At 35.2% G+C, this 15,849-nt stretch overlaps 2 protein-coding genes across 2 annotated transcripts; one reads left to right on the top strand and one right to left on the bottom strand.

Moving 5' to 3' along the window:
- The first annotated feature begins 8,780 nt into the window (after positions 1-8,780).
- Positions 8,781-9,821, top strand: LOC111461558 (inactive protein RESTRICTED TEV MOVEMENT 2-like). Its single transcript, XM_023105128.1, has 2 exons — positions 8,781-8,916; positions 9,295-9,821. Exons 1-2 carry the CDS (start codon positions 8,817-8,819, stop codon positions 9,702-9,704), a joined length of 510 nt encoding a protein of 169 aa, XP_022960896.1. The 5' UTR covers positions 8,781-8,816; the 3' UTR covers positions 9,705-9,821.
- A 689-nt stretch (positions 9,822-10,510) lies between these two features.
- LOC111461556 (5-methyltetrahydropteroyltriglutamate--homocysteine methyltransferase 1-like) lies at positions 10,511-15,534 on the bottom strand. The gene is made up of 12 exons (XM_023105125.1): positions 15,179-15,534; positions 13,961-14,314; positions 13,764-13,851; positions 13,494-13,621; positions 13,014-13,405; positions 12,749-12,912; positions 12,453-12,533; positions 12,187-12,353; positions 11,992-12,097; positions 11,641-11,891; positions 11,362-11,563; positions 10,511-11,170 (listed from the first exon to the last, which is right to left on the bottom strand). Exons 1-12 carry the CDS (start codon positions 15,355-15,357, stop codon positions 10,802-10,804), a joined length of 2,481 nt encoding a protein of 826 aa, XP_022960893.1. The 5' UTR covers positions 15,358-15,534; the 3' UTR covers positions 10,511-10,801.
- Between the last annotated feature and the right edge of the window lie 315 nt (positions 15,535-15,849).

Here is a 15,849-nt window from a genome sequence, read left to right as displayed (position 1 = left end):
GTAAACCGAATCCCTCTCAGGCCAATGAGAGGGTGGGGCCCCTTGTTCAAGACTTGGAGTCAGTGCTTAAGGGAACTACCTTTCTTCTATCCCTAAAAGTGGGTAGGAGTGAGTTCCGTCTTGCACCCCACGTCCCCAGCCATTCACCCAGTCTTACCCCTGAAATGGAAGGTCTGTTGAGTCGGCGAACTAGAGCCACTCTCACCCATGCAAATCTAAGGATAATTCCGAATAAACAGGAGTTCATGGTTAGCTCAGGATTAAAACCGAGTTACCTAGGTTATCGAATGAAAAGAAAATCAGTCTCAACAGTAAACGACTTTATAAAGTGAGAGTGGTTTTCTTCATGGTCCGATCTTATGCAATACTCATTGCATAGGACGCCCCCACTCACATGTCTCCACATGCACAATTTAGTGATCACATTGTTTATATCATATACAAAAGTGGGCCGCATCCATAGTGTCCCCAGAATAAGGTACTCAGCCTTGTCCTTATACTATAGATCATTTTGACTATATACTTGAACTTGATCCACTCTTATGTCTCTACATATAGTTCAAGTAATCATACTATAGCCAGAGTGTTCTTAGTTTATTGGATTTAGATTAATGATCGTAAAGTTCACTTTATTCAATAACAATTTTTACTGAATAAACATCAATAATAACTTTATTGAAATTAGAATATATCTTTGTTTACAAACTATGAGTTTTAGGACATAAAACCCAATACTTGGGATGATAGTGATGAAAGTGCAAGTGATGGAGAAGTCGCAAATTTTTGCTTCATGGCTCATAGTGACAAAGAGGATGAAGAAAATGAGGTAATTTGTGAATCTCCTTATAATGAATTATTTAAAGTTTTTGAGGAGATGCAACTTGATTGAGAAGTTCATGTTTCAAAAGGAATATAAGGCTTCAATTATTAAAAATAAGTCTTTATTAAATGTTTTTTTTTTCTTAAAAGAGAATAATCATAAGTTGTAAAATTTGATATACCCGTAAAAGCACGTGTTTGATTGTAATGAGAAAACTGCATGATAAAATTAAATTTTTTGAGCATGATTGTTATGAAAAATATAAGTTAATTAAATTACTCAACGAAACGGAATTAAATACTATGCAAGAACTTGTTAAGGCTAAGAGTCTATTAAAAAGTTAACTATAGGTGCTAAAAAATTAGATAAAATAATTGAAGCGGGTAACCCTTGTGGGGGATAAAAGAGGATTATGCTATATTGATGAATGTTCTACTCTACAAGTTCTAAAACAATATTTGTTAAAGTATCTCCCATTATCGTACACCTAACACATGCAAATTTATATCCCAATATGATAAATCTAGATTTGTGCCTATATGTCATTATTGTGGTGTTGAAGGTCATATTAGACCTCATTGATTTAAATTGAAAATTTCTCAAAACATGGAAGAAAATTTTCTCAAAATATAAAATTTAACAATTTTTTAAGAAATAATTTTTCTATTGAAAATAGAATACATAAACCTAGTCCAAGAAATAAATTCCTACATGACGTTGTTTGTTTTCTCGTGTGATAAGTTTTTTAGTATGAATGCAAACATGATTTCTAAATTTGTGAAACCTAACTTGTTAGAACCCAAACAAATATGAGTACCAAAAAGTCAATTTTGAATATCTTTGCTTATAGGTTTATTTGAAAGCCTCCAAAAATAAGTGGTATTTGGACAGTGGTTGCTCAAGACACATGACGGGAAACCAATCCAAGTTTGTGAATCTTTTCAACAAGGATGGTGGCTTAGTAAATTTTGGCGACACCAAGAAAGGTAAAATAATTGGTAAGGGTATAATAGGTAATGATTTTGGTACTCTCATTGACTTTTAATTGATTGAAAATGTACTTTTGGTTGATGGCTTAAAGCATGACTTACTTGGTATTAGTAAATTATGGGATAAAGGTTTTAGAGTTATATTTAATAAAAATAATTGCATAATTGAAAATGTTTGATAGAAAAGTGGTGTTTGTTGGAAATAGAAATAATAATGTTTGTCCCACAAATGATGATAATTCTTGGTTATGATATAGAAGATTAGGACCTGCTTAGTATGCATTTGATTTCAAATATCCCAACAAATTCATTAGCTAGAGGCCTTCCTAACTTTAAATTTGAAAAAGATAAAATATGTGATGCTTGTCAAATGGGTAAGCAAACAAGTCCTCTCTCAAATCTAAAAATGTAATTTCTACCGCTAAACCTCTTTAACTATTACATATAGACTTATTTAGCCCTTCTAAAATAGCTAACTATGAAGGAAATTACTATGTCTTTCTGATAGTTGATGATTTTTCGAGATTTACTTGGGTTTTGATGATAAAATATATAAAAATGATGTTTTGAAAAGATTGGCCAAATGAAAAAGGTTTTTTAATTACTAAAATTAGGAGGAACCATGGGGAGAATTAGCATTTTAAAATTTGTGTGAAGATAATGGTTTTTATCATAATTTCTCCTCTCCAAGGACTCCTCAACAAAAAGATGTGGTTGAGAGAAAAAATCTTACCTTACAAGAATGTGCTGGATTAATGTTAAATTAATATGATTTACCTAAATATTTTTGGGCAAAAGCTGTTAATAACGCCGATTATGTTTCAAATAGAGTTTTAATTAGACCCTATTTTGATAAAACTCGAACTTCGGCATAATAAAATTACTTTGTCATAATAAAATTCCAAATATTGGGTATTTCAAATTTTTTGGTTGCAAATGTTTTATTTTGAATAACCAAGAAAAGTTGGGAAATTTTGATTCTAAGACGGATATTGGTATTTTTCTGGGTTATTCATCTACTAGTAAAGCTTATAGAGTTTTCAATAAGAGAACTTTAGTTATTCTATGTGTGTGGTATTTGATGAATCTTGTAATGATATTTCTAATGAGTCTATTTGTACGATGATTTAGAAAGAAATTTTGGAGATTTACCTTTCAGTGACAGAGGAAAAGAGAGTAAAGAAGAAGTGAGCTTAAATGAAAAGAACGAAGAAGGTTCTTCATTAGTGCCAAAAGTATGGAGGTGTGCCTCATCTCATCCCAAGGACTTGATTATTGGTGATCACGAACAAGATGTGAAAACTCGTTCCTCTATTAATTTATTTAATAATCTTGCTTTTGATCCTAAAATTGAACCAAAAAGTCTTAAGGATGCCGAAAATGATGAGTTTTGGATTTTAGCTATGCAAGAAGAACCGAATCAATTCGAAAGGAACAAAGTTTGAGAATTAGTTCCTAGACCCTCTAATATTTCCTTTATTGGAACCAAATGGATTTTTAGAAATAAAAGTGATGAAAATAGGAATATCATTAGAAATAAAGCTAGACTTGTAGCTCAAGGTTATTGTCAGGAGGAAGGTATAGACTATGAAGAAACTTTTGCACCCGTTGCTAGATTAGAAGCTATTAGAATATTACTTGCATTTGCTTCTTACAAAAATTTTATATTATATCAAATGGATGTGAAAAATGCATTCTTAAATGGTTATATTATGAAGGAAGTTGATGTAAAACAATCTCCTGTATTTGAAAATTTTGATTTTACACATCATGTCTACAAGTTGAAAAAAGCTCTTCAAGAACTTGATACAATAAACTTAGTAATTTTCTTATTGAGAATGATTTCAAAATGGGTAAACTCGACCCTACTCTCTTCATTAAAAATTGAAGAAAAATATATGTGGATGATATTAAACAAGTGAGTGAACCCAGACAAAAATAATAATAATAATTATTATTATTATTATTATAAAAAAAAAAAAAAAGTAAATGATCGATTGTCTCTCCACCTACCCCAAATATCTCCCCTAACACCTCCTACATCTGCAAAATGATAAAAAGAAAAAAACAAAACCGAAGTAAAAAATGGCCGATTTTGGGAAGGGAGAAAGAAACAAAGGAAATAGAGTAGATTTGGGGAGAGAAAAATTGAAGATGGTCTTCACTTCAACCAGATTTGATAGGAAGAGAAAAGATAGAAAAGTTATCCGTAAATTAGATCTTCTTATCTTTTATCTTTTATCTTTTACAAGAGAGAGAAAAGTTATCTTATATCTCTTTTTCAATTATTTAGATTTTTGGATATCTTATGAAAAATCAAAATTGATTGAAAATGGCTTTCTCAATTTGATCTAAATCGGATGATCATTTTTAGGAAAGAGGAGAAAATCATAATTGATTGATGCATATGCAGTTTTATAAAGGAAACTTAGAATAGATTCAAAATGACTCCTTTGATTGGATAGTCATTCGGGAAAGAGGAGAAAACAGAATAGATTGAAAATGACTTCGGTTGATAATAATAGTTTTTAGGAAAAGGAAGAAAACAGACTAGATTGAAAATGTGTCTTTTCAATTGGATAGTCATATTAGGAAAGAGAGGAGAACAAAATTGATTGAAAATTAGTTTATAATTACATAGTCATTTGTAGGAAAGAAAAAAAAATAATTGAGAAAGAGAAACGAAGTGGTACAATAGAGAGAAAAAAAATAGAAGATGTGAGAAATTATTATTATTTGTACCAGAGAATATAATATTCTAACAAACCATAGTTAGATTGAATTATTCAAGCCCATGAAATAATATTAACTTATTTTCAATCTAAATTTTACTGCCCAACAAAAATTTAGAAACAATGAAAACGCGAAATTCGATTTTTACTGAGACCGTTTTAGAGTCGTATTTCACATTGTTAGTTGGATTATTAATTAAAATGTGAAATACTAACGAAAGGTGACGAACGGTGGGATATGAAGCGAACTCCAGCAACCTTAGGAGCAGCTCTTGAGGAACGGGAGCTTAGGTTAATTAAATTAGGGAATACTTTGGCTAAGTAAACCAGGTAAGTGGCCTTAATATAGGATAGGCTAAAGATTGTTTGAATTATGATGATGTGTGAGTAAGGCATTGTGTTGTGATGTCGGTTAAATGTACGCTATTTATGTTTCGATGCATGATGTACATGTTATATTTGATGCACTTAATGGCTTCTATGATGAGTATGATGTATGCATGACGATGTTATTAACATGATGATGTTTTCCATGTTGAACATGCCTTATGATGTTGTTTGTCATATTGCATCGTGTCGTTAGATCGACATAGGACACAACCCTAAGAGTATGAAAATGATATTAATGTAAATATCTACGAGCACGTGTTACATAGTGTAACCAAGAGATGAGACTAGAGGGTTGTGTCAGAAGAGATGTATAATTGGACTTGGAGGGACATCATGCATATTGTATGTTCTCAAGTATAGGGCTACTTCCCCTAGAGATGATGAGTGCGGACCCGCACCGTATGATGAGCGCGTATGCACACAGATGAGGGTGTTCATGAGGTGCATGATACTATGGGGTCCCGCTGACCTCCGGACGTCGCTACAGATTAGCTTGACCAGAGGGTCTAGGGGGTGTACGAGCGCCCTGGGGATTCACACTCGCGCGTGTGAGTCATGTGTAGGGAAGTACTACACATCCAATTTGTCCAAAACTAGATGCCACTCTTAAGATGATTAGAGATAGGTCCCTAATTCATGATTGCATGTGTTTGCATTAGCATGACCCATATAGTGGGGTCACTTACTGAGTATTTCTCGAAATACTCAAGCCGTGTGCCATATTGTTTTTCAGGTAAAGGCAACGCTCCCATGTACGGTTGACGATGACATCGTGATCAGAGACTATGGCGCGTGCATAGGATAGTTGCATATTTAAAATTCCTAGAGTTTGTTAGGATAGGGTGCTTGCATTTCATTTATTTAAATTATTTAATTTGTCATTGTTTTATCTTATTTTGAACTCCAGTATGATGTTTGAAACACGTAAGTCCGGTAGTGTTTTCTAATGTTTTAACGTATTCTGAAGGTTTAAATTTTTTCGCTAATAAAGATGAGCATTTCTTAGAGTTATAATAATAATATCATGAATTATTAATAAAGATGAGCATTAGAGATGAGCATGAGACGTTAGTAGCGACTCTAGATATGTGGAAATTTAGAGTCGTTACTGTATCTTCCTAAATCAAAGAAATACACCACGGAGGTTCACCTTCAATGGAGGTAAGATTGCAAAAACTCCAATGAGCACATCTACCAAGCTTGACAAGGATGAAAAAGGTAAATGTGTAGATATAAAATCTTATCGAGGTATGATTTGATCTTTACTCTACTTGACTGCTAGTAGACCTGATATTATGTTTAGTGTATGTGTTTGTGCTAGGTTTCAATCTTGTCCTAAGGAATCTCATTTACATGCTATTAAAAGAACATTTAAATATTTGCTTGAGACTATTAATTTAGGATTGTGTATCGTACAAATGTTGAGTTTAAATGGATAGGATATTCTGATGCGGATTTTGAGGGAAGTTTACTCGATCGTAAAAGTACTAGTGGAACTTGTTGGGAGTTCATTAGTTTCTTGGTTTAGTAAAAAGCTCGGTTGCCTTATCTACTGCAGAAGTGGAATATATTGCGGTTGTTAGTTGTTCTGCTCAAATTTTTTTGGATAAAACAAACTCTTTGTGATTTTGGATTAAAATTTGATAGTGTGCCTATATTTTGTGATAACACCCGTGCTATTAATTTAACCAAAAATCATATTGACATTGACATCATTCTATTAGAGAGCATGTGCAAAATGGACATATTATTCTTGATTTTGTAAACTCTAATAATCAATTAGCATATAATGAATTTGAGTGAATTTCAAATTTACGATGATATATTAGAATGTCTACATAATGCATCAATATTATTATTTGGACATGTGCATTATGGTTTTATGAATTTCATACTATTTTTCTGGAAATAATTTGTCTCAAATTAATTAATTTTAATTAAATAATTAATTGATATTTTAATGATAACATTCCATTATTAACAATTATCAGTATTTTGTAAGTGTAAGGTTGGGAATAACGATTTTAACGTCTTCTTTGGTTCACTCAAATTAGAGCTAAAACGAAGAAGTTTTAGTCAAAACAAGATACCCGACGTGATGATGTGGTGGCAAAATTGACATCATAGACCAATCAAATTCAAAACAAGATACCCGACGTGATGATGTGGTGACAAAATTGTCATCATGGACCATCAGCAAAATTGACATTATTGATCAATCGAAGTATGACATTTATAACTTTGACAGAGTAACAAACGATGGAGTTTTTTTGAAAAATATTTGAATTATAAAATTATTTCAATTACCTGTTCATAAAAATTGAAAGAAAATTATTTGTGGTATAAAATTATTTCAATTAGATTTATAAAACTTTTCGGTTATTTTTTTTTATTATATTATTATATTTATATATATATATATATATAAAACATGTGGTTTATAGTTTTTTACGTTAAATTTAAAAATAAATAAATATTATTTTTGATGGTCCTTCAGCTCGATCACTATTTAAACTCTCACCTCTTCGTATCTTACAACACACAGAACATAGAACATAATACAAACTTCCATATTTTCCTCATCTAAACTTTCTTTTAAAAGTCTTATTGTTCTTCTCTCTCCGAAGCTTCCAATTTTATTTTTGTTTATCTACGTGTATGTTGTATTATGAGAAAATTGTAAATCTACCATGTCTGTTTCTATAAAATTTTCGGTTTGATCCTGAGCCGTGGAAAAAATTGAATTTGCTCTTGAACTCGTAAAAAGAGTGGTGTAACGGTTGAATTCTAAATCTACTATTTCAGAGAGTTGTGTTCTTATAAAATTTCAGACAATTGTACCGGTTTAATCCTGAGTCGTGGAAAGGATTGAGTTTGCTTTTGAACTCGTAAAAAAAGCGGTGTAGCGGTTGGACTCTGATCCGAGGAAAGAGTCGAAAAAGGTTTATTCAAATTCCCAATAGGCGTTTCGGGAGTGGAGTGGTCAAGTTTGACCGAACCACTCTAAAACTATGGTGTTATATTTTCTAACCCTTTTCCGGTGTTATATTTTCTAACCCTTTTCCGGTGTTATATTTTCGAACCCTTTTCCGATGTTATATTTTCTAACCCTTTTTATATTTAAATTCTAAATTATTATTAAGTTTTATTGCATGATATTAAACTTTATTATTATTAGAAAAATTTAATCAGGGTTGAAAAGCTATTCACCCATCCACGGTTGCCATATTGATGCCATATCGATCCAACACCTTGTTGTATTAGAGTGGTTCATCGTTAAAAGATCAGTGGATTTTTTTTATAAGAATAGGGGTGAAATCGAAACTAAAAAATTCTAAAGAACTATAATCAAAATAGACAAGACCTATCGTATTACAATAACTTGAATCAAAGCTTAGATTACATTACGAAGTGTGTTTAAGGGAGAAAAGAAATCTCCACTAACGAGAGAAGTGTAGAAGAAAGAAACAAAAAGAATCTCCGCTTTACCAATGGACAAAGTGACCAAAACAACACATCTCTTAACCCTCTTGCATCAAACAATTGCCATGGCCGAAGCACAAAGAAAGCTTTAAGCAAAGGAATTACTAATCTCAAAGAAATTCCTATTTGCGATTGCAACTTCAGGAAGCGGATTTCTCGCAAACTTCAGAGGAGGCGGATTTCGGATCAAGATCGAAACAACTGTCATGGCCAAAGCACAAAGAAAGCTTCAAGCGAAGGAATTACTAATCCCGAAGAAATTCTTAGATTTTCAGAAACAGGTTTCGAATCAAGATTTCCGTTCGATATAAAGAATGCCTCGAAGACATCGAAAGAAATAGTCATCAAGAGAAGTTAGAGCGAAAGAGAAATTAGAATTACCGGAGAGAAAAATCAAACGCAATGCCGATGGATTCTTCGTTCAAAAGCTATCGGGATTTTGAGCCTCTACTCGATTGCCTTCATCATCCCGAGTCTCATCTTCTTCTCGTCCACCTCTTAGGTTTGACATTTTCCACTTTGAGTTTTGCCAGTTTCAAAATGTATTTTCACTAATTTAATTTTAATATATTTTTAAAAATAACCTTCCAAATTACTATATATTATTTTTAAGCGTTATTAAAAATAAATTAATATTAAATATATATAATTATATTGTAAACAAATATATATATATATATATATATTTTTTTTTTTAAATTAATAATAAATTTGAATTTGTTGAATTTAACAAATTTTTGGATGTATCAGATTTTCAGAATACCGTTAGATCAAATAGCTTAAAAATAAAATAGAAATTAAATTAAATTGTTGAAAACACAAACAATTTTTAATTTATGAAAATTTGAATTTACCATTGAATTTTCGATCTTTTCTGCAGGTTTCACACGCAACAATCTGGAAGTTCGGGTGACATCCACCGGAAAGTTGAGGATCTCCGGCGAACGGAGGCTCACCAGCGGCAAGTGGCTCCGATTCCTCAACGAAATCGATATCCCAGAAGATGCTGATACTAACAAGATCTCTGCCGAGTTTGAGAAAGGCATCCTCTACGTGACGCAGCCCAGAAAAACCTCCGCCGTCTCTTCCAACAACCCACCGGCTCAGCCATCGGAGCCCAAGGCGGAATCCCAACCGCCGCCCACCGCCTCTACTCGAGGGATTGGACGGGTGAGAAGAGGAGAATGGTTGAGGAGAAATATGGTGAATTTGGCTCTAGGGGCTGCTGCTGTTTTTGTCATTGTGTATCTCAATCTTACAAACAATGATCATATGGAGCAACAGTGGTGAAGAAGAAGAAGCTATGAATCAACATCTAGTTTACGAGCGAACAATGGAACCAAATTCGTTGCCCCGGATTCGGGCACGAGAATAAAATTGCTATAGAGCTGCTACTTCACCTTTACAGTAAGTAAAAGAATAAGATCAAACCAAAACCTTAAACCTTTTCCTATGTTTTACGATCGGTAAAAGAAAAGAGATTCATTCGACTTAACTCCTAAGGGAGAGGAAAGACGAAACATTAATTCGACTAAACCTTATTTCACTCTGACTCGAACTTCAACGACATCTTTTTGAGTGTTACATAAACTACGACTCCTAAAATTGGTCTGAGGCATATGCCCATTGTCGGTCAAAAGTTCAAACATTCAAATTTCTAGCCTAACATGTGGGTGAGCTAAAAAACACGTCTAAATAGTATATTTACGACTACGACTCGAACTTCAACGACGTCTTTTTGAGAATTACGTAAAGTCCGACTCCTCAAATTGGTCAAGACATATGCCCATTGTCAGTCAAAAGTATAAACATTCAAGTTTCTAGCCTAACATGTCGGTGAACTAAAAAACACGACTAAATAGTATATTTACGACTACAACTCGAACTTCAACAACATCTTTTTGAGCATTACGTAAAGTAAGACTCCTCAAGTTAGTTCAAGGCATATATCCGTTGTCAGTCAAAAGTTCAAACATTCAAGTTTCTAGCCTAACATGTCGATGAACGAAAAAACCTGACTAAATAGTATGTTTACGACAAGGACTCGAACTTCAACGATATCTTTTTGAGCGTTACGTAAAGTACGACTCCTCAAATTGGTCAAGGCATATATCCTTGTCAATCAAAAGTTCAAACGTTCAAGTTTCTAGCCTAACATGTCGGTGAACTAAAAAACACGACTAATAATCTAACCTAACAAAAGAATGGCTTTAATAAACAAAAGCCACAATAGGAGTTTGATTAACATTTCTCATTACTTCCCCAAGAAAATGAAGACATTCCAAGAAAGAGAGCAAGATCACTTCACTAGAACGCCAAAATCTTATTGAAAATTTATGTTTTTTTGTATCCTAAGGTAAAAAAAAAGCTCCACAGCATTCTCAAACTTACTTGGCACTGGCCAGTTGTGAGCGAAGGAGCTTAGCAGCATCGACCATGTTGAGGAGGGCAGGCTTGACTTCGGTGTACTTTCGGGTTTTGAGACCGCAATCGGGGTTCACCCAGAGGATGTTGCTTTCCAGAACAGCAAGCATCTTGTTGATCCTGTCAGCAATTTCGTCGGTCGAGGGGATACGGGGTGAATGGATGTCGTAGACTCCAGGTCCGATTCCAGCACCATATTTTACTCCCTCGCGGAAGACAGACAGAAGCTTCTCATCTGACCTGGAATTCTCGATGGTGATCACATCAGCATCCATGTCGATTATCGAATGGATGATGTCATTGAAGTTCGAGTAGCACATGTGGGTGTGGATCTGCAGTCATCAAACTCACAAAGTTAACTATGTCATTGACAAGACCGTTATACAACTCGACGCAGAAAACACGACACCAAAATATGAACAAGACAATGAAAACGACACATACCAATGCCTAACCAACAGCCAAAGCAAATTTTACGAGAGAGATCATTGATCTAAAAGAAAAGGAGAGAGGAGAAAAGAACCTGGGTGGTATCTTGAACACCACAGTTGGTGATTCGGAACGAATGAACAGCCCAATTCAAGTAGAAATTTTCCTCGGACTTTCGGAGAGGCAAACCCTCTCTCAGTGCTGCCTCGTCAATCTGGATGACAGTAATACCAGCCTTCTCGAGATCCTCAACCTCGTCCTTAATGGCTAAGGCGATTTGGTAGCATGTCTCGAACCTATGAACAACCAGGGGTTATATTGAGTTAACTACTGCAAACTGCCCTTGGTAAAACAGTTCATTCAATTTTACTACCTTGGTTGGTCATTTCTAACAAAAGACCAGTTCAAGATTGTCACTGGACCGGTAAGCATTCCCTTCATAGGTCGCTTCGTCATGCTCTGAGCCATTGTCGACCAAAAGACGGTCATGGGTTTTGGACGACTGACATCACCGTAGATGATAGGTGGCTTAACGCAACGGGATCCATAGGATTGGACCCAACCATTGACAGTGAAGGCGAAGCCAGACAGTTGCTCTCCAAAGTACTCAACCATATCATTTCTCTGAGACATGAACAGAAATTCAGATGCCACATTTCTTTTACCTGAGACAATATATGGTTCGTTAAAGGTTCTTCAGCGTTCGTTTGCAACAAATGCTTACCTCAGGCTCTCCATGCACCAAGACATCGATACCGAGCTCTTCCTGAAGCTGAACAACTTTATTGATTTCCTCCTTGATGTTGCTGACATAGACTTCCTCAGAGATTCTAAAGGAACAGGATGCAAGAATATTGTAAAATTAATAACACTACTTTTCCGAGGACAAACAACAATATCCAAAGACCAAAAGGCGTACTTTTTCGCTTTGAATTCGCGTCGCACTCTTCTAAGATCCATAGTTTGAGGGAAGGATCCAATTGTTGTGGTAGGTAGCTTTGGAAGCTTCAACTTCTTCTGCTGAGCATCTAACCTGACACTTACATTAGTCGCCCGGCGGTGGTCAGAGCTCTTCAGAGCAGCAGCCTAAGCAAGTCAAAACAGAAATCGGATTGAGCGCATGATGTGCAAGAATATAAAGCGATATTACAAAATGATACTAATATACTTCAGATAAATTCTTACAGCTTTTTGGACAGCCTCATTTGTCACTCTTGGGGATGATTTCCTTGAAGCTTGAGCTGCAGCATTGGCCGAAAAATACGCCTAGAAGAAGTGAACATTATAAGCTTAAATTTTAATATCTTCAGTTCCTACGCAACTACAGATTTCCATGGCACGTCAAATAAACTAAGGTTAAAAGTATTCTCAGTACTCGAGCCAGATAACGCACCTAGCCAAAGGTTACACCGTTTCATTTAAGGTACAACACCCCGTCCCTAAGTTCCCATTGCAAGGTCAAAAGCAGACAAATAAAGTACCTCATCTTTATGTCCAGATAATGCCTTGGCCAAGGCATTAACTTCAACAACTTTCTGCGCGGCAAAAGCAAGCCATGACTTAATTTCATCGTCTAATTTCGTTTCGTTCGCCAAATCAACAGCAGTGTGAAGAAGAGAGCATGAAGTGGAGACGACAATATTTTCTGTCAACGACACAAAAGAACGGCATATATTACCACTGTTTAAAGTTTGAAAATGTATCCACGCAAATGTAAAATGTACTAGCAAGTTAAGAAACAAGCACCTTTCCCAACGACATTTTGTAACGCCTCCAAAGTATTTAGGGAAGCTTGAAGGTCATTTGACCATATGTTTCTTCCATCGACAACTCCAGCAAAGAGATATTTTCCTGAAGGAAATTCGCCTTTGATAAGATCAAGTGTCTGCGTTCCACGAACAAGATCAAATCCATAACCAGAGACACCCTTCAAAGATGTGAGGGTCTTGTATGCCTCAGCCGGAACATCAGCAAAATATGTCTCGATCAGAACATTTAAACCGGATAAGACTGATTCCAGCTCCGAGTAGGCATGAGCAAATGCTTGTAACTGGTGTGCATCAAGATCTTTCACAAGTGTAGGCTCATCAAATTGAATCCATGTGGCACCAGCAGCCTTCAGCTCTGAAACAACTTCTCTGCAGGCACCAATAACAGTCAAGAAGAAGAGAGTGGAACCGAAATAACGTGGGACGGACTTCCAGAAAGAGGCAAAGAAAGACTGACTTATAAATGGGAAGAATTTTGTCGACTAGAGAGAGAAGTGAAAAGGATTTCTCAACTCCCTTGGCGGGTTTCGATAGCAACAAGAAGGACACAGGGCCTACAAGAACTGGGATGGTCTCGACTCCGAGCTGCATAGAAAAGTGGGAGTATAAGGGGAAAAAGGTAATAATTGTTACTCAAAAAAAGAAAAAAGGTGCTTGTCAGTTCAAAACAGCATAGCAGTTCCTTTGAAGTGTTTTTCTTTTCAATTTTTTCTATAAGAAAACTTACAGCTTTAGCTTCCTTGTACTCGTTTACTGCTTTGTGAGATGCATAAGTGAATTTATCTTCAGGACTCAGCTCGGGGACGATGTAATGGCTGTAATAAAACACGCACATCATTACATTCCTTGCATCATCAACTAATATAAGTCTTACGGAAAAAGTATCGTAAAAAGGTAGGGAAATGCATATAAGCTTTCACTTACTAGTTGGTGTCAAACCACTTTGTCATTTCCATGGCAGGAACCGAAGCGTTCCCTCTAGCCATGGAGAAGTACGTGTCAAATCCAATCTCACCACCGTTCCATCCATATCTTGAAGGAACAGCACCAAGCATAGTTGCAGTGTCGAGCACTTGATCGTAATACGAAAAAGTGTTGCTAGGGATAAACTTAATTCCAGCATCGGCCATCTGCTTCCAAATAGATGCCCTGAGATCAGTAGCCACTTTCTGCAAGTCATCAGCAGTGCTCTTCCCATCCCAGAAAGACTCCAAGGCAAATTTAAGTTCTCTCTTCGGACCAATACGAGGATAACCAACAACGTGGGATGCCATTGCTCTGTTACATAATAACACGATACAACCCTTAATGAACCGGGAAAAAAACTATAAATCAACCATCTTCTTCAATTACAATTTCATAGATTCCTCTAGTATAAAAGAATAATCTTAGCTCACTAATTTCTAGGCAGCGTTGCGCCATCGGGGCCAACTTCAGGGACTGAAAGAATTTTAAGTTTTCTCTTTTCTTTTTGATATCCGTGAGCATCCGAACAGAAGCTTGTGCGTACCTTGACTATTCTCATAAACGAATGCTGATTGAACACATTCGATTGTCGAAGTAACTCGAATATTAAATCTTAAGTAGGTGGTCACGATGACTTAAACTAATTCCCTATGAACTCATTATTTATCTAGCCTGACCTCGTGATTAGAATTTGAAGTGTTTACAATGAAAATTTTCACATGAACAAGAGCCAAACACGTCCAAGTGCAACAAAAAAAGCAAAAGATAAGCATCATTAGTTCAAATCTTATGGAGCTTGTAAACAAATCGAAATGGTGAAACTGAGTTACCAAATCGGCATTAGAGCAAAAAAGAGAAGAAAACCGTCAGCCACCTTATCATGTGTAGCCAAATCAAGGAAGAACATTAAGAACATTAAGAACACGAAACAAAAAGTTTCCAACCCAAAAACCAGACAAAATTGAAAGACAAGAAGTCGGAGCCCTTCACGTTCATCTACTTCGATCCCACAACTCCATTAGGTCATTTAAAGCTTAATTCCAAAGATTCAGCTTAAAAATACCCTCCATAATCCATATCCAGATCACAAAACCATAACAAAAACAACCGCAATAGCATCCACAACACAGAAATTGATCATAGAGTAAGAGAAAAGTAAAAGAACAAAAGAAATACCTAACAACAGTGGAAGTAGTGCGAATCGATAAGCGAAGGGAAGGACGACGGTGGATGGAGGAGACAAGGAGGTACGAAAATGGTGTAATTGTTCCTCTTCTGAGTGCAATACTGGTGGATGAGGAAGAACACGATGATATTCCGAAGGAATCGAGTGATTTCAATGGAAGTAGGGTCATTTAAACTCAGATTTCTCTCTTTTTCTCTCTCAAATCCCCACCAAAAATCAACACCCCCTTTGATTTTGATCCTCACTTGTTTTTTCTCTCTCTCTCTCTCTCTTACATCACCACCAACCCTGTCGCCAGAATCGAGGCCGGGTTTTACAATCGTTGATTCCAAATTATCCAGACATTCTCACGTTCATATAGCCACTGAATTCTGATTATGTTCTAATAATAATAATAATAATAAAATTAGTGAAATAATCTCTGTATTTTGGGAATTTTATTTCGTTGATGGCTGTTTATCTTAAATTTCAATAATATTCTTTTAAACTTTAAAAAAAAAAATTAAAATGCCATTAAATTAAAAATATTAAAAAATATTTTTACTCCAATGAAAAACATAGATACTTATTTTTAAAATATCTATTTTTTTTATTAATTTTTTTAATTTTTTTTTAAAAAATAAAAATACACTAGGGTTGGTTGGTACCCTGTTTCAAAAAT

The sequence above is a fragment of the Cucurbita moschata genome, unplaced genomic scaffold (genome assembly GCF_002738365.1).
Source record: "Cucurbita moschata cultivar Rifu unplaced genomic scaffold, Cmos_1.0 Cmo_Scf00025, whole genome shotgun sequence".
Taxonomy (NCBI): domain Eukaryota; kingdom Viridiplantae; phylum Streptophyta; class Magnoliopsida; order Cucurbitales; family Cucurbitaceae; genus Cucurbita; species Cucurbita moschata.
Note: the sequence above shows the minus strand (reverse complement) of the source record. Positions and strands in the feature narration are given on the sequence as shown.

Excerpts from the sequence above, each read along its gene's own strand:
- LOC111461558 (XM_023105128.1), top strand. The coding sequence starts at position 8,817 with ATGCCGATGGATTCTTCGTTCAAAAGCTATCGGGATTTTGAGCCTCTA. Across the intron at positions 8,917-9,294 it reads TCTTCTCGTCCACCTCTTAG|GTTTCACACGCAACAATCTG; the intron begins GTTTGACATTTT and ends TCTTTTCTGCAG.
- LOC111461556 (XM_023105125.1), bottom strand. The coding sequence starts at position 15,357 with ATGACCCTACTTCCATTGAAATCACTCGATTCCTTCGGAATATCATCG. Across the intron at positions 13,852-13,960 it reads AAGTGGTTTGACACCAACTA|CCATTACATCGTCCCCGAGC; the intron begins GTAAGTGAAAGC and ends GTTTTATTACAG. Across the intron at positions 12,098-12,186 it reads CGCGAATTCAAAGCGAAAAA|AATCTCTGAGGAAGTCTATG; the intron begins GTACGCCTTTTG and ends CTGTTCCTTTAG.